This window comes from Falco biarmicus, chromosome 12 (genome assembly GCF_023638135.1).
Source record: "Falco biarmicus isolate bFalBia1 chromosome 12, bFalBia1.pri, whole genome shotgun sequence".
In the NCBI taxonomy this organism is placed as follows: Eukaryota; Metazoa; Chordata; class Aves; order Falconiformes; family Falconidae; genus Falco; species Falco biarmicus.
The window spans coordinates 22,105,890-22,132,812 of record NC_079299.1 but is presented as its reverse complement, the minus strand read 5'-3'; the positions used below and the strand labels follow the sequence as shown (position 1 = coordinate 22,132,812).

General features: G+C 35.5%; 1 protein-coding gene across 1 annotated transcript in view; it reads left to right on the top strand.

The window, feature by feature from the left end:
* TTC27 (tetratricopeptide repeat domain 27) overlaps positions 1–26,923 on the top strand; it is a 126,612-nt gene that overhangs the window by 11,866 nt on the left and 87,823 nt on the right. Inside the window, exons 4-8 of the mRNA XM_056357635.1 lie at positions 4,861–5,001; positions 7,771–7,873; positions 12,264–12,428; positions 16,375–16,511; positions 20,834–20,946. Of these exons, the coding sequence (XP_056213610.1) occupies positions 4,861–5,001; positions 7,771–7,873; positions 12,264–12,428; positions 16,375–16,511; positions 20,834–20,946 (659 nt within the window). The remainder of the gene's footprint in view (positions 1–4,860; positions 5,002–7,770; positions 7,874–12,263; positions 12,429–16,374; positions 16,512–20,833; positions 20,947–26,923) is intronic.

Below are 26,923 nucleotides of genomic sequence, written 5' to 3'. Positions count from 1 at the left end.
TGAGTTGCTGGTAGGGGCCTCTTGGATGTCTTCCATGAACAATATTCATGAGTATGTATGTGTTATTTCCCATCCCCCAAATTGATTCCAGCCTTCTCTGTAAATTACAGTTAAGTTCATGTACTCTTTTAAGATTTCTTCTTATGTCCTGCAGAACTGGCTTGTGCTTTTCTCTTTTGAGTCCATGCATAAAGCAGTTCAGTAATTTCTAAACAGAAAACCAGCTAGTGTTTTAGTTATTAGGTGTCTTTCAGTTTTCTAGAATAACTTTGAGACTTTACTGCACCAGTTAATAGTCTGACTGATGCTACCTTGAGTTTTTTTAATAAGTGGATTGTTTTAAAGGAAGTTAAAAAGAACTGAATTTCAGTTAAAATGGATTAGCAGTTCTGAGTTTAAACTTGCTGGGATTAGACTAAAACATTTTTAATGAGCTAAGTGCTTACAATAAGTGGAATATAGTAATGGGCTCTTTGTGTGTTAAAGAACTGTTGCTCTCTCTTTGCCTGTAAGAGAAAAAAAGGTACAGAACTGTTGAATTTAGAGCGTTTTCATTCTGCCTTAAGTTTCAGAGTTTCTGTGTATTCACTTGCATAATTAAGTTCACTATTTTCAGTAGATGACATGGACAGAACTGTAGCAGGACTAATGAAGACCAGTGATGACTGTAAGAAAGTTGTGAGGACAAGGTGCTTGAATTGTTATTGTCTGATTTTGTATTCACAAGTAGCAAATATTTAGTAACAGTGAGAAGCTCCATCTGGAAGAAGATGCCAATATGTGAATTGACAATACAGGTTAATAACTGGTAGGTATCCTCCAAAAACATACATCAGCAGTTCCTGCTGGCCTTTTTGTAACTTCCAGGTTGATTCCAAATGATTTTTGTAATGCATTTTAATAGTTCTTTTTCAATACTTGTTTTACTGCTTCTTTTATGGATTATTTGATTCTTTTGCTGGAAGAGACAGAAATATTAACACGCTTCTATTGATATTAATATCCATGTTCATAATTCATATGAAAAACACCAATGTACTATATAGTACCACTGTCTCAAATCCAGTATGATTCCTAAGCTTTGTTAATTCAATCTGTTGGGGATTCTTTTTTCCAGACCCAGATGCTTGGCTTCCATTAACATATACTAGCCAGAAAAAAGAAAGAGTTGAATTTTAGGTGAATTTTAGGCTGAGTAGTACGCTGCTTGAATGCCAGTGGCTAGCCAAATACAGGCTTTAAAGATTTTGCAATTTTTTTCCTCTTGTGGGGAAGTAAGAATGGATGATAAAGGCTGAATGTGGAGACTCTGTCTTCTAAGCAGGGATAAAAAAGTAGCCTACAGTCTTGCCCTACATTCCCTTGCTATGAATATAGAAAAGAAGGGAGATTCTTAGTGCAGCCACTTGGAAGATATTCCCTTAAAAATGGAGCAAAGTCATGCTCATAGGGAATATGAGCAAGAGCGTTCATAACTACGTACTTCTACATATAGCACTCTCAGGGAAGACTTGCTTACACTAGCTCACAGTTATGAACTTCAGTCTGCAACTCAGCTCTGAATGGGTTACCTGTTGCTGGTTTGGATCATGAAACTAGAGACAGCCTCCACTGTAGTCTTACCACCTTTGTAGAAAGTTAGAGAGAAAACCAGTTACAAACAAAACCATTTTTACTCCTGGCTAAAGTTTACAGTAAGGAGTGAATTCTGTTCCAAAGTACCAGATCTTTGGCTGGTAACCTTGGTACAGCCTCCATTGTTGTGGAAGATAAATCACCTTAGTTTAACCAAATGATGAATTGTGTAGTAGTTTTTGTACTGTTTTAAATCCAAGAAGCCCAGTACATAAGGCATAGTAGCCACATACAAATTCCTTATTTGATAGTTTGTTTCTTTACCCCCCACTTCCACTTTTTAATTAAGTTTTCCCAAGGCTTTAGTCTGGCTTTTTCTACTTTTCTGTATGTCTGCACTTACCTTTTTAGATTTAGGGATAGGATCCCCAAGACTGAGAAAGAGCTGATGAAATATTAGGAAGGGCCAGTTCATGGCAGTTCCATATGCATAAGTAAAAGCATACCAAATGCTCACTTGGCCTGTAGTCACTATCATTAGAAAGAAAACATGATGAAGCCCCTAAACTAAAGTTCTCATACTCTCTATTCTCAGAGCTATTGAATGTGAATGGCAGAAGCTTTCTTCCAATTATCATGATTACTCAAGTGGTAACAGTTGTGCTGGGAAATACTTTTGAAATACTGTGAAAACTGAAATAGCCAAGAGGAATGTCCAGCTTGCTGTTGATTTAGGGCTTTAGTAGTTGTTACTTAACAGTAGCCATTAAGTTACTGTTTGGATGTTAGTACATAACCGGCTGTGTTTCAGAGATGTGTTTAGAGTGAATTGAGCTTCATGTGTCTTATTTAGTCCAGAGGTGGTTGACTGGAACCACCTGCAGGTCCAACAGTAACTGGATGATTACCTCAGAGATTTCTCAGCATATGTTCAAAGTAATTATCTAGTAAATATTTCTGTGTGCTAAGAAAATTATTCCCAAATAAAATAATTACACATTTTGTTGGCAAGTCTGGTGAATAATGGAAAGACTGAACAATCTAACCTAGGTTTACTAGGTCAGGAACGTTGTGTTAGCAGTTCTTGGGTTGTGCTTATTTTGAGATTTGTGAAATTTTTGAGCTGTATGAGATTTGACGCTTTGAATATTTAAGTGTTTAAGTACAAGAAGATAAACTCTTTTTACTCTTAGCCATTGTTTTAGGGATTTTTGTGGACTTGATTCCTTCTTTTTCGGCCCTTGAAGCTGTATAAGCTTAAATGTCTACCTTTTATATCTAGCTGTTCTCTCATCTTAAAGACTACCTTTGGGCAGTAAATTCTGTTGTTAGAATTCTGAACTGATGCAGTCTTAGAGCAGAAGCTAGAAGAATGAATACTGGTTTAGGTTTTCTCAGCTAAAATAAAAGGAGTCTGCTTTCTTGTATGAGATTTGCTTCATGGAGAGGAACATGGATTTGTTAAAATAGAAGATAGCAGTTCTTTGGCTCTGAGGCTTGTTGGCTTATTGTGAAGGCTGTGAAATGTCATCATCTCTCCTTTCTCCCTCCCTCGTTACTTTCTTTGTAATGTTGCATTAGCCAGACTGACCTCTCTAGTCTTCCTCTGACTTGAAATGTGAATTTGAGATTAAGTGGTTGCTACAGCGCTTAAGCAAGTGTAGGCTACTATAGCATAGCATGGCTGTTTTAGAAAGTTATTCTCTGAGAAAGCTTATAGCTTTTTTTGCTTTCCAACTGAGTATTTTAAGTGCAGTCTACTTTGTAGAAAGAATCAAAAAGGAGCAGACAAGAAAAAAGTTTGTTAGACTTAAAATTATATTGTATCCTGTTACATGTGTGTGTAGGTTTTAAAAATTAATCTTTAACAGTACTGAATGGTGACTTTCCCTCTCAAAATCAGAATAGAGGTGTTGATAAGGCTGTTGCTTTCTGAATCACTAGAGGTGGAAGAGATCTAGTATACTTCCACTTGGCAGTTTCCTTCCTTTATTCTCAAGTGCTTTGTCAGACTATTGTAAGCTTTTTTTTCCATGGTGAGATTGAAATGACTGCAGTGATGTCGTGCAATAATTCCACTTGGAGTCAATAAAGTTCGAAGTTATTGTCTACAAAGTAAAAGTATTTTTGGTGTTAATGCAAAATAAATAACCAACAAACCTAAGCAAATCATGAATAAAAGGACTGAAGATTACTTGGTTATTATAAAGTGAACTAGGGGAGTAATGTGACTTAACACATTTTGTCTTCAATGTAACCTGTTGGTAAAGGCATTGAAAAGACTTTCAAATAACTTAGGAATTACATTATTCATTTAGTTTAAAAACCTGAAATGTGATTCAGATAACCTCTATCCTGATTGTGTAGCCTGAATAAGAATCTCTCAGGCAAGTGACTTCAATGAAAGCTGTCATTTAACCTTTTTGTCTTCTCTTTCCCTTCCATTCCCTTTCCTTGCCCCTTTCACACCAAATGAAAACAAAAGCCCTGCTTTTTTTAGTTTGCAAAGGAAACCTGCCATATGAGAACCAGGAATAAACTGATGAACTGACATCTCCCTGAGCCTGAAGATAAAGTGCCTGAATGCTTTCATTGCACTAAAAGGGAGAGAAGAATAGGTGACTGTCATCTGACAGTCACCATTGAGAGACAGATTCCCTGGAGAGCTACCTCAAGCCCATTAAGTAAAAGAATTACTGTAGACAACATCATACAAAAAGCATCCAAAGCAGGGAGAGGTTTTTATTTATTTGACAAAAGGAAGAATAGCTCTAATATTGCTACCCTGATGCCATTCTGACAGGAAACTCCCTCTGGGGACAGAAGAAGATAGCATATATTGACATCGCTGGAGGAATATTTAGTGTATTTGAGTGCTGTAGGATTAATTTAATTAACAAGTTATTTTATTTGTGTGATTAAAATTTGAATGGCATAGATTTACCAGAAGCTCTTCTCCTTAGATCATGGGAAGGATTATATTACTGGAATGTGTTTGGGGATAGTGTTGACTGGACGTATGCATTTCAGGTGTGAGGAAATCAGAGCCTTTCAGATCATGTTGATGTGGTGTATCAGGACAGCAAGAAACAAGGCAGAATTCACCATGACTTTGATAAAAGGTTGAGACTCTACGAGACTGTGATTTACTTTGTTTTAATGTTTTGAGCAGACTCTTTCCTTAAATACATGAATAGTTATTTTTCCTAGTTCTATATTACATTATTTGTTTATAAACTTAGTTATGTTTCCTGAAACTTGTCATTTCTTTCATTCTTCTTTCAGCCAAAAATGCTGCATGCAGCTGTTCTGAAGACACTGGTTCTAGATGGTGAATCAGTCTATACTTTGACTTCTCATCCTATTTTGCTGCTTATAGCCAGGATAATCCTTGTGAATTCAAGACACAAACTTGCATCTCTTCAGGTAAGAAACATGTGACTAATGATTATGACTGCCAGCTACTCGTTAATTGGTTCTTTCATTCTTTTCTACATACCTCATTGAATCAGTGTAACTTCCATTTCTTTTTCTGTAGCTCTGAGTTTTTTCCCCGCTAAGAAACAGTTCAGACAAAGTGATTACAATTAAACATAAGTATCTTTTTCTTAAGCATAAGGTCTTTTCTCACTTCTTCCCCCAAAAGAGAAGAAAGATGCCTTCATTACCTGGAAAAAATAAAAAAATTAATAGGAAGCAACTTTTTTAAAAGACTCATATTTTGTGACAATATTTGGGGGGCGGAGGGGGAGGGGAGGGGAGGAATACCCTATAATGCAGCATACATATATTATGTCCTTTTTAAGAGGCTTTGAGATACTGTTAACCATTACTGTATGAATTCTGAGCCATGAGTTCTAGATGTTAAGGAAGTCCTCTCTTACGTTTGTCATTGTCTTCTACTTCTTCTGCAAGCATCCATGTGGAGGCTACCTTAATTCTCTGTTATGCTTGTACATTAAAAATAAGAAGATACGATGAACCTCTTCTTGAGAGCGTTTTTGTCTCTACCTCCTTTGTAGTTTAGCATCAGGCTGGTTGGTAGCAGGACTCTCTGGAACTGGGGGACTTTTCACAGCAGCAACTTCTCTTTATTGCATTCCATTCGAACAGAATTTGGCTGGAGATCAAAATGCCACATGGTTCCTCTTTATGCTTGGCTGACAACATCCATTCCCAGCTGGGTCTTTGTATAAGTGATGAATTAAACTATGTGGGAGATATTGGCTGTACTGCGTTTCTGGAAGCCAAGCTCTTCCATCATTTTCCCTGTTATTCACAGATGAGTGCTGTTGAATTTCAGCAATTGGGTCAGTCAGGGAGGCAGAAAATGTACCTGGTATAAAGAATTCCCTTGCTGCCTCCCTTCAGACTGACATAATGGGGGGCTGCCTTCTGCCCAGTGGAGGTTCAACTACTTGTGGCTACGTCAAGTTTGGATAGGAGTTCAAAGGCAACAACTGATAAAAACTACTTTCATCAACAGGTCAGTGTAGCAATTAAAGCTTGTCATTCTTTCTCGTCTCAGCTTGATTCAAGAGAAGTCTTTTAATACTTCTGCTTCTTTAAGTTCAGTGCAAATAAATTTTAAACAGGATAAAATAATTCAAAAGGTATTATCTAAAGGATTCATAAAGCCCTGCTTTATTAAAAAATGCTATTGTACATGGAAGATTAAATGCTTAAAAATCATCCAAAAATTCTTAACTTGGCTCCCAAAAATCTAATATTGCCAATAAAATATTGTAGAAAGCTCAACTGGCTTACCTGAAACTATATAAATATGTTCTCTCTGATTCTAACATTTCTGAGTGGGAAGCATCAGGCCTCAGGAAGCTGTGTCATTAAGTTGGATACTCAGTTGTGTGGGAAAATGAGTACTTGATTGTATAAATCTGAAGTAATTTGAAACTTACTTAAATTGCTTTAGGTTTCTAATAAGTGATGAAATATTGGGATTTGACCTTTTCTAAAAATCTGTTTGTGTGCTTTTACTCTGTTCAACTTGATATCAAAAGTAATCTTTCATTGCTTTTTGAAATAGATGCTATTATTCTTTTTGATGGTTCCTTTCTAGGGACATCACAGTCAACTACATGTGATTGGTTTAGATGTTTATGCTTGAATACTGTACAGCCCTTAGGTTGGTCTGATATAAGCATACCTGTATAAAATGTTCAGAAGATGGGTACCTCTCAGAAGCATTTAAACATCTGTTTCATAGAAAATCATCAGCATGCTAACAGCAGCAGAATAACTAGAAATCATTACAGCCTGTGTAGAGTTGTGCCATATGTTCACAGATTATAATCTGCAGTATAATTTTGAAAATATAATATTATATTATCAGTTAGCATTGCCATGCATTTCCACCTGGTGCAGCTAGAGAGGGATAAGATATGCTGGGAAACTTGTTTTGTGTACCCAGCTTTCTAAAATCGGGTATTTCCTGAGCTGTGATTCAGCTCTGCCATAGAATGATTAATTAGTTCAGTAAGGTATTAGCCCTTCAGAAATTCCACATACAAACATTAATACTTTCAGTCATAATTGTAAGGTGCTCTCATGAGCAGTTCTGGTCCTTTTCTACCTTTTTCAGTCACCTTTCTACCCCCACCCGAAGAAATAAGATAAGATTAAACAGAACAGGAAAAATTGCATAGAAAGACATAATTTGATGACCAGAAATACTGAATAGTGAGGAGTGAGATTGTGGCTGTCTACTAAAATCATGAATGTGATGCGAAAGAAGATAAGTAAGAAGCAGGGGGTTTTCTGCTGCCTTTTTTTTTCTTTCTCTCCCTTTCTGTTATAGGAATTAGGAGATATGAAATCAAAGTAGTAAGTGGCTGCTCCAAAATAAGCACACACAAGTATTTAGCTTAGTTTCTGTTCACAGAGTTTCTTACCATAGTGTTGTCCTAAAGACTTGCAGGATTCAAAGAGCAGCTAGAGACATTAACAGAAAAAGCCCATCAGACTTAGAGCACTGTAGAGCTGCTCAACTATGTTCATCTTTAAGCTAGGTTAGTGCTCACTCTTCAGAACAGCTATTTTGGATGGGGTTGTATTTTTTTTTAGAAATCGGAATCAAATAGTTTACAAAATCTGTGTTTTAAGGCCCCTTACATTTTTTCCTGTTTTAGAAAGGATCTATACTTGTTATTAACTTGAAATATCCCTATTTTCTTTCAGACATTATCTTGGTGGACTCTAAGATGTGTGAATATTCACCAGCAGTTGTTAGAGGAGAGATCACCTGAGCTATTTACTCTTGCCCAGACCTGTATAGAACAAGGTACATTTCTAATTACTTGGTTTATTGACCTACAGCATGAGTTGTAAGGTATGGAGGAGGGGAACTTGTAGGCACAACTCTCACAAAGTGATGCTTATCAGATGCTTATGTAACTAGAGAGTAGAGAGGGAACAGAATTCACTTAAATTGACATGCACTTGTACGGCACGTGCTATTTTTGGCCTTCAAGATGAAAATGGGAATATGTGATTGTAGACAAAGGTTTTCTTCCCCTGTGCTTAGAACTGTTAACTTATCACAAGTTCACTTGAATCCATTCTGTAGGTTTTATTCCTTCTTCAAAGAGCTCATTTGTTTTGAAAAAGGGAATGCCCTTGTTCTTCTGTATCTTCAGATAAACTTTTTTCCTTTTTTCTCTATTGCCACCTAAGTTTTGAGATTTGTTACCTCTGTGCATTATACATAGGGAAAATAGACAACATTAAAACTAAATTATGTAATATATATATTGATGTTTACAAAAGCATAAGGTAGAAAGTTAAAATGTAATTATATTGCTTGGGTTTTTTTTCTAAGACGAATAAACTCTTTATATAGACTGTTAATGTCATTTGCTACAGCAACTGGTATAGCAGGGAAAAGGAGGCAAGCTCTTATGTACATTTGCCCCTCTGCAATTAATTAGCTAAAGATTCTTCATTTAATTTCACAAACCTGAAATTTTCAGCCAATTACATCTAAGGAATTTTCTGTTGCATCTAGAGATGAATTGTCATATGTGTTTTGTTTTGATATATTTGATTGCCGCCTTTGGCAATCTTAAATGCCAAAGTTTCAAGTCTCTCCCCTCCTACTACACCTTAATGGAGCTTTTTTGATCTGAACCATATGGAGGTTCAGGCCATGCAAATTTTATGTAAAATATGAAGTGGATTTTGCTCCTTCAAGAACTTCCAAACGGGCAACAAAAATGATAGTACAGTAATGGAACTGAGCAGAGGATTTTATTTGGTCTCTGCAGTGAAGAAGAAACTGACAGTGCTCTTACTGGATGCTAAAAGGACTGGAGTGGAAGGATTTTGTTGCAATTCATGTAAACTATTTTTGGTTGGTTTGGGTTTTTTATACTCTATTAGAGAGTTTTGAACTAAATTCTAGAGTTATCTTGCACAGGTATGGGAATCTTAAGGTTAAAGTTTACTTATTCTTTAGTCTGTAACTTTAAAATTTCTAGTTCTTGGAAAGTTGGAAGTGTTGCTGATTTGACTCACATGCTAGAAAGTAATTGACAGGCGTAATTTAAGCACATCACGATAAATTTGTTGGCGTGTTAATTTATAGGCTAAGGACTGGGGAATGGGGGTTGGACTTCAAAAGGTGCAAAGAATGAAATCTAAGTTGCATTTTTCATTTCCAAATGAAATTACAGGAAATTGAGTTTTACTTCAAAAATGGGTGTTGTCGGTGTAGTGCGTTAGTCTTACAAGTTTAGCCTGTTTATATGCTTGTATTTAAAATAAAAATTCCTTAAAATGGGAATTCCAAGATCTGTTGTAAAAGCTAATCTCACACCTACTTCTCATAGTCTTTTTAGAAATAGTTGCATAGAGGTGGTTAACTGATCCAGAGAGGGTTATTTTCTTTAGTTTGATGGTTAGGGGTAAGCTTTCTGAGACAAAACTGTTGTTGCTTATTTTTATTTGTTGCTTATTTTGAATATTTGTGTTAGGTTTTACAGTACTTCTAGAATGGTGTATTTTCTAAATATTTACCTAAAATGTCTATACATTTTATATTATGAAATGAGTGCTGGTGTGCTTTATTCAGGTAAGAAAGGTTAAGGAGATGTTTATAATATTTTTTGAAAAAAGCTTAGAAACTGTAAATAGTCTTCTGCTCATTTCTAGGTAATTTTTTGTTGTTGTTCTGAATGTGTGTTCCATAGATGCCCAGCATCAAAGATATTTAGATGCCAGTGGTTTTGCAGCTCTGAGTCTTGCAATTCTTGTTTGACAGAATAGTTTTATTATGTTAACTCCAGAGAATGGGGAGCACATCAAAACACTTTTGGGTTCTGCTAAGTAGATAAATTCTCTAATAGAGAAATTTGTAGCACATTTATGTGACTATTTCTTCTTGGAAATACCTAAAAACTTGGAACAAAACTGAAAGTAATATAAAATTAATTAAAACTGACTAGATGGTACTGCGTAGAGATACAGTAGTTTGTGCAGCCCTCATCTGTGTAGAGGATGCTGCTGCATATGCACAGATACTAAGTTGTTAGTTTTCAGTGAACTGTTTTGAGACTCTTGGATATGGTTTTAGGAGAAGATGATGTAAAGTATGTTTGAACTTAGTGAGGTTTTCCAGGCAGTTTTTGCTGCATCTGTTTATTTACTTTCTAATTAAAGCCATCTGGTATTTCAAACAAGTACCTTCATATTCCATAAAAGAAGTATTTAATAAACCTTTAAGAAGTCTTTGATTAGGGCTTGAAAAACCCACTTGCTTGTTCTGAATCAACTTGACTAGAAAACTTTGTCTTAATTACTAGAGAAAAAAGACCTTAAAATTCAAGAGAAATTATGTTTTCTGTTTAAAATACATTGTTCTCAAGTGTAAGGTCAACATAATCACCTGAATAGAAGACAGCTGCAGTGATTCCCTGCTGGTCTGAAGCAGCAGTTGGTATAAAACCAACAGGGCTCACTGCGGTTTTCCATCCACTTGGCTCTGTGCCAAACATGGTATGGGGTGCCAGAGGGCTGTCTTAAGTTTGGGTCATCAGTGCTTCTGTGCCACTACAACAATACTAGCAATGATGTGAAGCTGTCTACAAAGGTTCACTTACCAAGTTTTGGGATTAGCACTGTACATGATCTCTAGATAGGCAGTGGTAAGACTGCTTCTCAATGTATCTCTTTAGTTTGTTAAAGCAGTGTATATATACAGTTTTAGCACAAGTAATTTTGTATTCAGATCACTGAAACTTACTAGCTGTGGAAAATCAAGTGGTAATGTAAGATTATAGACTATAAACTGGTTTTTTATTATTTGAAATTGAATCAAAATCATTCTGTTCTAAAGCTGCATTTTTGTGTGGTTTCCACAGGTGTACCTGCACATTCTCTATCCTACTTTAGCTGCAAGCCATCGGGGCAATATTTTTAAATTACTAATTTCTTTCATTAAACAAAATCTCTAAATTCAGACTTCGAAAAAAGTGAAGTTACTAGGCAGGATTTATCCATGCAGATTCTTATTTGCTGAACTAAAAAAGCTGTGTAAAAATATGTTCAGATGTCACAGCTTTCTATATTAATCGAAAGATTTTGAGAATTAACAAATGGGGGGGGGGAAGCCTAGGAGGTTTAAACAATAAAATCTGTTCAGGCTAGAGTTGACTGCCAATCTCTAAATTAAAAAGTCAGATAAAAAAGTTAAAATAAATCCTTGATAATACTAGTTTTTCATATAGTAAGATTTTTTTACTAGTCTTAATAAACACATTTGAAAAACTAAGCATCCATTAAGCAACACAGCATCTATGTTAACCTTGGGTACCAGTCTTTTTATGTGCTATGATGATGTGAGCTTTTAAAGAACTCTATTATGTAATATTTTCTTGCCAACTAAATAAAGCCTGAAGCAAAAAAACCCATTTCCATTTAGGAATAATTCACATTGTTTTCAACCTAATGATCTGTATTTTACTATACAATAATATTCTTTTGTCATTTACTGTATGTTGATAGATAGAATTTAAATATATAAGCATTACAAATGCTTTCATGCTGGATGAAAAAAAAAAAAAGCCAGATCTTCTTTCCTAAGGATTTCAGATTTATTTACCAAGGTATTTTCTCCTGTTTGGATGGAGAGCATGATTTTAGCACTGAGCAAATCAGTAAATATAAAAAACCCCAAGCAACACCCACCCACCTACACCCTGGTCCAAACAAAAAGCAACCAAACAAAAACCCCCTCGAGAGTTCTAAGTTCCCATTTAGAGCTCAGTCTGCTGGTGACACTTTCTCATTGGAAGCCTGCTACTTAAGGGGAGGGTATTTCTTCAATATTCCTGTATTCTGAGTTCCTATGTTCTTTAGCAGGTCCAAGACAATTAGAGTTGTTTAATTCCTGCAAAGGTAATATATCCCGACTCAACTTTGCTGTAAAATATAAGTGAATACTAAACTTATTCTAGTAGTAATCCCTAGATATAAAAGTTGAAAAATACTTTAAATAGTGTTTATCTTTGGTACACTGACTGTAGATTATTTTTTTTTCAAATGTGTGGAGGTATAAAGAGCAACAGGTCTGCCTTAAGCATTACAGATTTTCTCTCCTGGTATTTTAAATGTATTTTTAAAATATCATACACCTGGACTGTATCCTGATAGCTTTTCTTTTTCTTAATTTGCAGTGGCAGAAGCAGAAACTTTGTTCACAGGTGGTGAAAGCTGGCACTTAGCAGTTCAGTTCCATCTTGAGTGTGCCTATACATTTTTGTATTATTACGAGTATAAAAAAGCTAAACAATGTTTCAATACGGCTAAAGACATAACAAAACTTCAGATTAATCTTACAGGTAAGTTTTGCTTGTACAGTCCATGGGGATGGTTGGTTGGACCAAACTAACGGCTTGTTGGGGTGTTTTACATATCCAAGTAAAAAAGAACTGTATTTTGAAAAATCTTGACTTTTAGTGGGTAGGACTTATATGTCTTCTAAGAAGTAACATTGCTTGGAAGTATGCCATCTAGTTACAATATCATCCCAAATATGGGTGTCTAAGCAGATGTGGTATTACAATCCTTCTTTCTTGTGTTTCATACCAAATTCTAGGTCTAGTTGTCTCTGTTATGGGAATCCTGAAACTAGTTGGGGTCATGATGAATAATTTTGTTTGTTTGTTTGGAGACCCTTATAAATAAGTCTGCCTGATAATTTGTTGCAGTCTTTCACCTTTTATGCCACTTGCCTAGATATACTCCATGTGAATAGCGTTTAAAAGTCACTTCCAGGACTGTTGTTATCACAGGAAGTAAGTAGAAAAGTCAAATTTCTGATGAAGAGAAATATAAAGGACTCAATCACTATGGAGACTTTATAAGTACCCTTTCAGAAGCTTTGGAGTCAGGCAGATCAGATTGCTGCACTTGCAAATTCATTTAAAATTACATGTATAGATGTGGGACCGTTTGGTCAAGCCGGTCCTGCTAGGTAATCAAAATGATATAAAATGCACACCTTTCCTGTGTGAGAACTTTTGATTGTGCCTAAGTAGAAATGCCAAAACCTTGATACAGTTATTTCCATAGACTTAATAGTGGAGGGCACTATGGAACTGAAACTTGCAATCTCTTTACCTATGACACCACTGCATGCCATTAGCTGTTCCTTTATATTGAGATTGGAGCTGCAGCTACCCCTGCTTATATCCCAAATCAGTTTAATATTTTAATTTAAAACAACAAACAAAAAACCTGAAAACACACATGAAAAGTAATCCAGCAACTTTTCTGGAACTCCTTGCTCATTTTTTCAAAGCTTTTAAAGGTTTACTTTAAAAATATATTTTTTGCATAGCTATGAATTTATTATATTAAATGGCATCTGTTTAAAATGTCGGAGTTAATTTCCGTATATTTGTTTGAAGAAATTCCATGCATTTCAATTGATACTACCCTCTTTTCCTATGTGCAACATGTACTGTATGTATGACACATTCTATGTGTGGCATGTACTGCAAACTTGATGTTATAAGGTAGTTTTGTTTAAAATTAACCTAATTTTTTCTTGGTTTTTTTTTATTAAAAACATCAGTGCCTGTGATGATGCTCAAGCTATAAAAAATTAGTTAACTAAGAACAAGTAATATCAAAGTGGCAGGTAGCTATTCACTGATACTCCTCAACTTACAGCTGCATGTTGGATATTTTTTCCCCCCTTTAAAGGAGATCTTTAGATTTTGGATGAGCAATTTCCTTAAGTCTAACTTAGGAAAAAACCTCTTGTTTGGAGGGGAGAAAAAAAGGTTTGGATGCAGTGGAATTATTTGTATTTCTGATTATTTTACCAAGAGGTTATGCTAGTCCCAGAGAGATTGTGGTGATAGTCTCTTGGAAAAGTGTTGTGAAACTCCTAAAAGTTCTGTGGTTTATCTCCATAGATCTATTAGAATAGTTATGAAGGATGTCTAACCTAAAGGCAAACAAACTGAACTGAATATGTGGGAATTGTTGGTATTCTAGACAAATTCATTTGACGTGCATGTTTGTACTAAACAGAAGGAATGTTACATCATCAAAAAAGACTTTGCTTTAATGTAAAAATTCAACTTCTAGGAAAGACCTTTTTAAGGCTTTTGGAAGGAATTTCCTTTTTAGGAAAGGATTTTAAGAGGGTTTTATTCTGTAATGATTGTAATCCTTACGAGCTGAACATTTAATTATAGCATGGAAATGTATGCTGTTTTTAAAGACAGAATTTAGAACCAATGTTTGTCAAAGTTATTTTAGAAATGTGTTAATAAATCATACTTGGTTTTGCTTTTTTAAGTCCCATTAAGCCAGGTCTGTGCTGTATTCATCATTTATTAAAAAGCATCCTTATGTCCCTCATGATGACTCACAAGCATCAATAACTCCACAAAAAAAAGAGAAGGCTATGGTCCTTCTTGCATATAAATTTACTAAAATGAAGGATTGTAATCCAAAATAAATTTAAGTTCAACAGATCTGGAGGATTAATAATACTGAACTCTGAGATCTGCATGTTATCTGCTTGCTTTCATGCCCAGTAATGCACCCTTGGGAACTTTTAATGTGGAACAGAAAGTAAAGTCTCTGTACAGATTCCTCTTTTGTGAGGATATATGGTGGTGTAAACCAAGCAAATTTTCCCCCCAGCTTAATCACACTTGATTTTTATTTTTCAAATGAAAATTACCATGTTTTGTCCCTGTAACAGCAATAATTTCTTTGCTTAAAAAAATACGGTGGGGGGTGTGTGCATCTCAGAACGTAAACAAATCACAGTTTCTGGGTAGTAGCAAGTAAATTTATTGGTAACCAGCATAACTCTGCAAGTGCTTTATTCAAATGTTTAAGCAGTAAGACATAATAGGAGGCAAATTACAGCAGCATGATTTTCAAGCATTATTAAAAATGAGAATTGAGTGCTACTGCATAAAATTAATATGAATGAGTACCCAATATTTCTCGCTTTCTGTGTCTCTTCTCTTCTCTGCAGTGTGCCTTGTGATATTTTTAGAACCTTTTTCTTTTCTTCATGAAGTCTTAACATAGGGCTTTCCTATTAAAAGGGGTAATTGGCAGAAAAGGAGAAATCAGTTTAATTTCTGGCTTCCCTACTGCTCTCTTTCCACATCCAGGAAGAAAAAGGGGTGACTGCTACTTCAGTGTGTGTGCCAGGTGATTCTTACCGACAATGGCCTCATCTTCTGGCCTTCAATACATGAGCAGTCGATCATCTTTACCTCAAAGATTTTATGTGCTGCAGAATATTCAAAATTATAATGAAATTAAGACCTTGGTCTTAATTGGCTCTGCAAAAGCAACAGTGGGTCGGCATTCAGTCCTCCATTTCTGTTATTTAACTTTCACAGTTCACATTATGTGAGCATTGTATCATAGTCATAATAAGCAAACAAACCTCCAGATTTTACAGAGTAACTTTTAGATCCATTTTGGCTCTGGTTAGAATTTTGTTATTTCAAGTTACTGTCCTGAAGTAATTCTATGATTTCTTTGACTGCAGCTTGCAAACAGGTTGCTAACGGAGGAAGAACAAACATGGTTTGGTTTTTTTTGAATTTAGTATAAATGGCAATTGCCACCCTAAAAAAACTGGTAAAAGTTGACTGAGGGTCCAATAAAGAACTGAAGAAACAACACTGAGAGGAATTTCACATTGTGCATTCTGAATATTGATTAATTTAGTAGACAGCCTTCATTAGCTTGCTGTTTCACTCCCTCCCGTGTTAATTTTACAGTATCTTATATGTTGTATTATAGTAACGTCACGTCTGTGATCCTTCTTTGTAGACCTAAGCCTTCAAATGAAGATTTGAATACTTAAAATGATGGCCTGTAAGATATTATGGCGTTTTCATTTGCCTAAGGGTCTCAGTGTTGTCATTAACTTTTAGCAGGCAAATTGAACAATTGATTGTGGTTTATTGCTGAGGAATAAGTAGGGAATGCATGAAACTTGATCACTGAGTTTTCAAGAGACAATATGGTGGGCCACAGGGAATTTACCTAAAAGTGGCTTTGCAAGAGCCATCTAGCTGTTTGTATGTTTGTAATACATATTTCTTTGTATGTCATAGCTACCAGTGAAAATGCATGTAGTTCACTGCAAAGAGATCAAGCAGAGTTAAACCACTGCTAAAGTTTATAGGTTAATTCTCATTGTGTTTCTCTTTATTTTGCTTTTTTGTGAGCATCTTTTAGTATGTTACTGGGTTTTGGTGTTCATAATACAAACTTACCTCTAATTTTCTGTAGGCGCTTTGGGGAAGAGAACACGATTTCAGGAAAAATACGTTGCACAGCTTATTTTGGATGTCCAAAGAACAGATGGGTTTCTCCTTCCTCACAGTGAGCTAAGTCCAGCTCCAACACCTCTGGAAAACTTAACAATGGTATGTATTTGAGAAGAATTACAATAATTTCTTGAAGTGAAAACATTCTGAAGCTTTTCTTGGGTGTTTGCAAAAGGGCAAAGTGTGTGGTACCTAAGATAAACTGGATTTTTGAAAGTTTTTAGAAAAGACGAGAGACAGTTCTTTGCCTAGTATTGAAGGACATGGGATAAAATGACATATGCCTGTCTGCAAGGCAGATGTGGCTACTCAGCTGAAAACAGGTGAGAAACAGATTTTCAAAATAGTTTGCAAGGCATCACATAAGTGTACAAATTCCGAAGGATTGACAGCCATGTTTAGTAACGGTGTGAAGACAGGAAATCAGTCTTGGTATTCCTACTGGCATGAATTATGTGATTTGGCCCTACTGATCTTAAGGATGTGCATGATGTCTTCAATTATAAATTGCTCAACAACCACTGAACTGTTTTGGGATGGCATTTTTTCTTCATAAGGCGAAGCTCTGGTCAGGATTTAAAGTTATCTCTGGCTTCTTTGGCAAGTTCAAATAAATTGAAGCATTATGGTCCAAGATTTGTTCTTCAGGTTAGAAAGCCTTTACAAAAAAAGTTATGTCTTGGTAGACTTCCCGATCAAGCAGAGATTTTAAGCAAAAAAATTGAGAATACACAAATATCTTAGGAGAATATCCTAGATTTTTTTTGTAGTCCGTTAGTATGTCCTTAGTGTTGTATTTGATTTGATGAAAACAGATTGACTGCATATATGTCACAACTTGTGCTTATGATAGAACTATGTATAGCAACCCCTTTAAAGACAGTGAGAGCTCAAGGGAGGCCACTTAGTGTCAGTTACAGACTTCAAGTGAAACTTACCTGGAACTAAATGATAGGATGCGTTGTTCTTGGGAAGTCACTAACTGGGATATTGTATGACTGTGTTTTCCAGTTATTCACAGCTTTCTGAAGAGTTTGCCTTTGGAGTCTATATCTCATCAGAACTTCAGTTTGGAATAAAATAATGACATCATTTCAATAAAAATGGCAACACTGTTTCAGGTTGTAGGTATAACCTGGAATTAAATATATTATCCTTGCTAATAAAATATTATATTCGTATGTCCTTGTAGTGAACAAACCCAAAGCTGCTGAAGTAAGTTTAGCAGAGAGTTTGAGAAAGAAAATAGGGTATTTGGAACCATTAAAAATTAGTCATGCTTGTGAAATCCACACTTTCCTACTTAAATTTTATTGAATGTATCTTGAAAGTAATGCTACAGAAAGTAAGCACATCTGCTCTCTCTGAAAAGTAAAAATGTGATGCTAGAAAGGACTTGAGAGGTTTTGGCTACAGGGAGGGAGTTGAATTTTGTGCAAGTCTGAGTGACTGTGTCATGTAATTCTGTCATACATTACTCAGGCTGCCTGTTAAGGAAAGTTAGGTTTTCTGTTCCCACAGTCTACCTTTAAAAAAAACAAATCAAAATATCAAACCCTTTTATTTCTGCATTTTGTGTGTGTGAGAAATTATAGTAAATAGTATTAGTAGAACTATGTGCTGCTTTGAGGAAAACCTGAGATATTTCAAGTTCAGACATTTTATTAGGTTGTGTGTGAGTATTCTGTCACGGGTATTAGATCAGGCTTGACTAAGTAGACTCTCCATGTGTGTGCTGAATTACCAATTAAAGATTTGGGTTTTTTTCCCCTTTTTCTAGCATGTCTTTATTGATAATGTAGTATCAAAATACACCTTATTCATGTGGTCTGTCAGTATTAACTTTAACAGTGAAACCTAGTGTTTCTTTTGCCAATCTGGTCTCAAATTTGTTATCTTTGAGTGTATCCTGAAGTTCTTATAGCTAAAGTTGGAGTTAATGCTGTTCCCCATTTGCCAAAAGCTTCTGACAGCATTGTTGCATCTCTGTCCAAGTTTAGGGTGGATGCTTGATGTGTACTTTTAGAAGACTATTCATGGCAAATGTATAGAAGCTTAGTCTTGAAAGGTGCTGAGAATCACTACCAAATTAACATATGCATACAGAAAGCCAAAAGGTCCGTGATCATGTTGCAAAATTATTATAGGGAATTTTTCTTCTCCTCTCCAGTGTTCTTATTTTACATCTGCCATTTGCAGATAAATGAAAATACTCATTTATCTAAAGATAGGAATTATACAGGGTGAGTGGAAAATTTCCTAAGAGAATTATATACTCTGCCAGTATGTATAAAGGTCAAGTTGAGACTGGCCACACCTAATTTTCATCTCCTGTTTTAGAGTGTTTGCTTCTATGGTCTTAAAGTTCTCCCCCTATTATTGTTCAGTAAGATGACTGAACAAGTTATTTTGCAATTAAGTAGTCAGTAATTTAATTCAATTAAAAATATAACAAATATAGCAATGAGACCTATTGTTTGACTGATAGCTGGGCTGATTTCAGGTCAAGTGCTTCCTGCTTCCCGCGGTACTGAGCAACTGTTAGATGGCACTGGAAAGAAGACTGTTTGCATTTCAAAATAAATATTTGAGGTTGTAAATTCAGAGCTTTGCTCACAGGTCAGTTTCTGTGAAAGAAAAACCTCAGGCTTGAGGTGATGCATAAGGACTCTTGATATGAAGCAGTATGTTGAAATAGTGTGATTAGTTTTAAAAAATTCAGAGCTGTTTTTATGTTTTGGGGGAATGAGTAATTTCTTTGTAAATCTAGGAATGGAAGTCATGCGTTAAAACTCTAGCATACAGTTGCAGTACAGTTCAGTTGATCAATATTCATAATGAGGTTAAAGCAATTAGTACTGTTTATGTAGGCTAGATTTTAAAGGTTACGTAGACCAGAAGCTGGAAATTTTTAATGAATTGCCTTGTAACATAAATTATGATTTAATTTGTATCTAATGAAGTGATATCATTATACTAGTATAGTGCTCTGTTCTAAAATGATTTCTGTCTGGAAGTGGTGGATAATCCTTACGTATGCTAATGTAGTAAGAGAAGAAAATGATGGTATTAAATATGCCTTTAAGAGTGGCAATGTCTTCATTATTGCCTTAAAATAAACATATTTTATTCATATTCTATGTCAAATCACAGCTTACACTTATATAGTGATAAAACAGTGGTGATGAATGCAGATAACCCACTTCGAAGCATTCCTGTTTACTTTTTCTTCTGTGAATCCTCATTTTGACCTCACCAATCGAAGAGATTCATCAGAAACAGCTACTACTAGGACATGAAGGGAAATTAATAGGAAGTTTGAAAAACTTAATAAAATCCATTTTCTGTTTTTAATAGGTTATAAAAACTACTACTGCTAACTGAAAAATAGTAGTACGCTAATTGGTTTAATGACTGGGGCTTTTTTGTTCTGATTTTGGGGTTTTTTTTCAAGGGAGGGAGAAATATTATTACAGCTACCTCCTTCTTGCTTGCAGCCAAAGGAATCTTTTGTTGTTTCCAAACACACAAATATTTATATTTGTGCACAGCAATTTACACTTTTCAGCCACAGATCATATTACTTTGTTCTTTAAGTTAAATGACTGACAATAAACTTCAGGTAGCATACTTGTTTGTAACAGTTAAACTGAATACTCATTAAACAATTTGTTCCAGAGGAAATTTGATGAAAAGTCAGAAGTACTTGTCCAGAAGCAAACCTTTTCAGTATACCCTTTCTTGTTTTTACCAGGACAAAGTATCTGGAGGTGCTGACTCAGTGGCTTGTTTTCAGTTGTGTTTCTTTAATTTGTAAACTCCTTTAAAACAAACAAACAAAGAGAAAAAGGAAAAAAAAAAAAAAGAGGAGGACCACTTCCCTGTGTAGGGAATTCAACTGTATTGGCAGAAGCCATGCTTTACTTAGTGGTACTTTGCTGATACTTTAAAAGAAATCCATACATTCCCAGAAGTCCATGGTTGCTAGTCTGAAAACCTGCCTGTTGGGAAAGCGTTTAACGTTAATCTGTTTCAGCATGTGTGTGCATGTATATGCATGTGTATTTATATAGAGATATATATAAAAGGAGGAAATTTTTTATAATACTACAACCAACAATTTGAAAAGGAAAATCCCCTTCAGCCTTTAAGTAGAAAATCAGTATTCAGGTAACCTTAAAATTGCTCTGAATGCTGTTCCTCCTGCATGATAACCAGTATCCTCATAGCAAAAGTCATTTGGATGGTGCTGTCTTCTACTGGCTTGGCCAGTTACTCTATTGTAATCATGGTAAATTACTTTCCATTGTGTCATTTTCTGATCTTAATATTACCCTTTTTCAAACAAGTCTATATTTTTATTTTGAAGGCATAATTTTTCTGCAAATGTTTATTTTAAAATATTTTTTCTCCTCCAACAGAATTATGATTTAAATGATGATACAGTGCTTAATGAGATAAAATTAGCAGATGCTGATCAGTACCAGGTACCTGATTTGTGTGCAGAAGAGCTTGCTGTAATCCTTGGAATATGGTAAGTTAGTTCATAGTTACTTAAAAACAAAAATACAGCATGAACCATTGTGATAATGAAATCCTGAAGTGGTGAATTGATGGGACTTTTTTTTCCCTTCCTTACATAATCTGGCTAAAATGCTGGAAGACTTGCATTATACATGGGTAGAATTTTGAGTTATCTCAGGGTGAACATTCAGAATTTCAGCAATGTTTCATTAATTGCTATATTGTTCTTTGTGCCTCAGATTAATCGAGTTTCAAATGTCAGGTGGCATTAGATACCATATGGTAATGACACTTGGATAAATTTTGAAAACATATTTCAAAGTCTGCAATTGTCAGCTTCCTATGAGGGTTAACCTTGCCTTTCAAGCAAAAAGCTGCCCTGCTGTTCAGTGCAATGGGAATACTCCATTGCTGGTTACAAGCTATAGTACAAAGTCTGTGTGGGTTTGCGCCTAAATTTTTTTTCCCGGCTTTCAGAAATTGTATGCTACATGGGTTTTGGAAATGGCACAGAAGAACAAAAAGCAGCTTGAGATTGGAGGATCATAAGCTGGCTGCTAATGAATATCCTCATTTTGTAATAGAGAAATACTTTTTTTTTTTTCTATGATGTAGTGGTCATTTAGCTGATGACAGTTATCACACAAGTTTTTGAGTGTGTTTTCTTTGTAAAGTATTAGTACATTGAAGTAAAAATGTTGACTTTGATGCAGTATTCATCATTAATGTCTCAAAGCACTTTTCTGATCTACAAGTTGCAAAATGATGGAATCTGCAGTGCTGCTGAAATACATCGTGCAAGTCAGAAGAAGGCTAGGAGCTGAACAATGAGTGAATCCTAGTTCCCACATTTTAGACCGCTGTTTCCTCTGGGAGGGCACATGGATGTTGTAAGATCTATCTTTGTGATAGGGTGACAGCAATAATGGGCCAGTTATTAGGCCCACTAGTCAAAATTTTAAGTTATTTTTCCCTTTCTTGTCCCATAAGGTGGAGTGAAGAGTGTTTCCTTTCATATAGCCTTTTCTCAGAATGCAGCTTTTTGAAGGGCCAGATATTTGCTTGGCTATATAGTTGAAGTCAAATGTGAAGTTGCGTATCAGTGGTTTCAGCTATGCCCTTTAACCATTCAGCCCATCCACTGTAATCAGGAATTCATGAGTGCAATACGTACTGTGGCTTCGTATTTCCTTTATAACCCAGGTCTTAACCTTACTTTCTTTTCTAGGCCACATCTAGATCTAGTTTGAGGACAAAGGAGTGAAGAGTGGGTTGACATAATATTCTTGGCCCAGTCACTTCCAGTCTTTCACACTGACTCAAGTCAAGGCAAAGCCTTCCCCTTCTTGAGAAGCATTTTCATGTGCACTTCATTTTTTTTAACACAGTATTGTTTTATATTCAGATTATATCATCCCTCCTGATTCCACCCTTCTGAAGGAAATTCTAATTTTTCTGTTGGTCTTTCTCTCTCTTTTTTTTATTTTTTTTAATGAAAGGGTAGAATTTGAATTTTACATTGGCTGGCTGCATAGTAGGTTTCTTGACCGCAGTATGTCACTTTGAAACCACCACTGTCAGGCTCTGAATAGTGGCTAGAAACCATCTTGACTGCCAGCTCTGTGTGTACATTATATTCCTAGTGCTATGTGATTTTGGCAGGACTGAAGGCAAGAAGCTCATGTTAAAAACTAAGAACAACCAACAAAAAATTGAAAATCAGTGTTCCTTCCCCATAGGAATGGTAAATGCCATTCAGTGGGTGGGATAATATTAAGCAGCTGAAACTGTTTCAGTCATAAATGGAGACAAGGCTTGATATCCAGCCATGTTGCAGAAGTGTTAGCAGAATGCCAGCTTTGAGAACTGTACTTCTGAGGGGGTTTAGGGTAGAACCCTCGTGACTGAGTAGAGTTTAGGCCTGGATTGCTGGCCATGCCCTTGGTGTTTATATCAGCTGTTGGCATATCAGTTGGCAGGGAAGCATATACATGTTAAAGCATTTAGCATTGGCTTTTAAACAAAACATAGTTCTCAGAACTTAGCTATGGCAGATTCCTTGCTTTTCTTTAATGCTAGAGGACTTCAGTTCTGTAAAGCAAATACCTCATTTTGTAATAGATAAGTTGGCTTTAGAATTCCTTTAAGTTTCCAAAGCAGTTCTAACTAGACTTTGTTTTAGGTCAAGTCCCACCTTAATGGTATCTGTTGTTGACTACCATTGTCAGCAGTGGATGTTTTTTCTAATGCAAATAAACTTCTAGAGACCAACCTGGTTTATTGAAGAAAGGCAGCCTGCAGATAGAGAGAGTAAATGTGAGCAATTTTTTTTCACATTTCACTGTGCTTGCTAGTATTGTTTTACAGCAAATGTCACAGAAATGCCCCTTAATTCAACTGAGATTTTTGTAGCTAAATAATGTTAACATCAACAGCATGCAGAAATGTTTCTGGATAGCAAAACAAACTGAAAATTGTTACAACTTCTGGAAAACACTTAATTACAATCATATAGGATCCTAAGGAATTACCTGAATGCACATAATATTTTCTGCTGTGAAGCAATTTTCATTTCAACTAGGTTACAATGATCAAATGGCTAAAGAAAGTACTATTACAGTATCAGTACAAACATTTTCATCTCCTCCTCCCCCATAACATTTTAAGAGGATATAAAATATTTCTTGAAGTGTTGAAATATCTCATACCAGCTGTCTTTACAAAAATCCAAGCAATATCTCATGCTATATGCTTAAGCCAGCTTGTAAATAACATGCATGAGCCTGAATCAATTAGTTGTGGGGCTTTTTTAAACCTCTCTCTGTTACACTGATGTAAGCAAAGAACAAGTTATTTTTCAGTAATCCATTTATATAAAGAAAGTAGCAATGTAAACAGTACCCAGCCAGTTTTCTGTGGCATCTGTAATTTGAGGCAGTTTCCTTTAAAGTATTAGGCTATTCTGTTTCTTCTCTGCAAATTCCTTTTCTTCCAAATACTGAACAGTCTGCGGAACTAAATCTAAAAGAAAACATTCACCTGTTATGATAATTAAACTGTAACTAAAACAGAGTAGAGGGGGGGAAACCCACCCCAGTCCGCCTTACTTTACACAAAGGTTTCCTTTATTATTGTATCCAGATTTTGTAGGATCTGTGTAAGAAGTGTCTAGAGGTGTCTTCAGATCATCTTGCTGCAGGAGTAATGCCAGCCTAAAGGAAATATTAAAAGAAACTCCTAGGAGTGTAGAAATATTAACTGGCTAGGATTTTTTTGATGTTTTATATGACAATAACTAGTCAAGGTGGTGTAAAATTTATTTTATAGTCAAGCCTTAAGACTGTGGTGAAAACTTTGCATAGAGCCTTGAACCAAGCTTTCAGAGGCTGATAGAAAAAGATCCTAAAGTTCCAATTTAAAAAAAATAATAATATATTTTTTCAAAAAAAAACCAACACCAAGAGCAGGTCAATGTGTGATTTCAATGATGTGTTAATATAGTACAGATGCCAGAATGCTGAGAAACTGAGAGGGGAGTGTTTCCCTTGTCACTTAAAAATAGCCCGAATTAGATCACTGTTGAATAGACAACAGCAGCTGTGTGTCAGCAGATTGGGAAGAAAATCCCTTCTCATCACTTGATTCACGATTTTTTAACAACAGAAAACTAGAAAAAAAACCCCAGGGGAAAATAGAAATTAGATATAGCTATAGAAAGTTCTAAGAAAGCAAAGAGAAATGTCCAGTGGCTGGTTATTTCTTAATGTTTTGCTGTCCCATCAATCAAATTGGGTCAAAATAGTGTGTTATACTGGAGGTACCTCAGCTCAGTCAAAAACTATACACCAGTCTTCAGTTGGTAAGGAAAGCATCAGGAAACCTAACTATTATATAGTAATACATTGGATAACAATCTATTAAACAGTTTACACAGTGAGCTGTAGAACCGTACTTGAAACAGCTGCATAAGTACTAAATAGCATTAGGAGTAAAGGATTTTTAACAGAGTTACCAAATATAACCTTTTGACTCAAATAAGAAAAAAAAAAAAAAAAAAGAAAAAAACCACCAATATACATGTTGGCAATGAAACATCAAGGGAAACTTGGGTAGGTGAAACAAGAAAGCATTTAGGTACTTGAAACGTGAGATTCTAATCTTAGCTGTCTGTCTGTTCTCTACTCAAGGAAAAATCAGCACCTGCAAAGTGTGATTCATTGCACTTCAGACACTTATTTTACAATGGATTGAATCACTTCCTATATTTATCTATATTTTTTCATGGACTCTGAAAGATGCATAGATGGTTAGTTAGATTAAAGACCTAAATTTTACATGGTTAAAGTTAGGTAAGATGGATTGTGCTCACTAAGATTTCATATATATATATATATATATATATGATCACAGCCTTCTTTGTGCTTTACAGCAAGGTCGTGCTGTATAGCTTGTATCAGAAGTACAAGGCAACAGCAGGTAAACAACTGTTTTCAATTGGTTTTATAAGAAAGAACATTCTCTCTTCCAGGTCATTGGAATGGAAAAGGTTATGTTAAACTGACTGTGGAAGGCCAGAGCTTACATACGTTGCCCTGTGAAAGTAAAAGCTACAACAGCAAATCTTGGACAGCATTAAAGTTGATGAAGGTTTTTCCGTTAAATACTTTTTGACACTCTGGCCCATCTTTACAAGCACATCATGTAAATGTAAATTATTACTGTTTTTTTGAAACAAACCAATTACAGGTGCCAGACAGTACAGTGATTTCACCATAGCCAGTTTATGGCTGTTTAAAATCATTGCTGCTGTGCACCACAATGTACAGCTGTGTGAGGAGATGCCACTGGGGAAATGAACTTCCTGTCATGCTCTTCAGAATGCTCACATAAAAAAACATTAGTCACTTGAAATACCTTTGTGAAACCTTGAAAATGCTTGTAGAGTGATCAATTTGTTGGGTTTGGCTCTTTTTCATTCATGAAATTAACACAGCTTGTAAAACTGCATAGAAATACAGCAAATACTAATTAAAATGCATATGTGGAAAGTCTGACCTATCTATTCATCATCTATCTCATGCTAGTTAACTGTAGTTGTAAGCAGTTACCTGAGGAACTTGAATTTGCATTGCCTGCACTTGCAGAGAGGTAACATGCCAGGAAATGTAAACAAACAAAACCTCAGCAGTTGTCTTCCTCCATCTAACTTTATAGTCTGTCTTCAAGAGTGACTGTGAGAAGATATCCAAGAGTGAAAAATAACAGGGCAAGCATGTGTTGCCCCCGTCTCCCCAATACTTTCCCAGCTACTAAAAGGTGATTTCCTGAGCCTAATCAACGTTGTTTGCATGGCAGCCCTCGATGGATCCCTCAAATATTTGTCATCTTCCATTGAGCCCATGTACATTCCTTGCATCTTTTGGCAAAGGTGTCTGTCTACATATATTGCTCCTGCTGTTCAACAACAAAAAAAGAAAAAAAAAAAAAGCCAGGTAGTTTTGGTTGCCAATAGCTTCATTTAGTGACTTCATACTCTTAACGGTTTCGAAAACCTTTGCAATGTCCTTCATTTGATTAGTCCTAGCCTAATGAGACATTCCTTTTGTAGAAATTGTTACATGTTTGTAAGTCATAAAACCTACTTATTCATCTTCATAAAACAACAGTCGTTCTAGCTGTCTGTTTTGGAAATTTTTCCAATACTGAATTATTGCTTTTGAAATGAAAGGTCTAGAAGAGAACATAATATTTATGGGTGGACAAACAAAGGCTTTATGCCATATTTTATGTAGGGTTTATGTTATGAATTTGTATACTTTATGCAGTATGCCCTAGTATGTTATTCTCTATTACTTTTCTAATTAATTACTTTACATTTTTATTTGCCTTTTTAACAGCTGCCTAGTACTAAGCTAATGTTTTCATGCAGCTGCTAAAGAGTTGCTCCTGAATAGAAATGGTCAGATCAGAGCCTATCATTTTTTGTG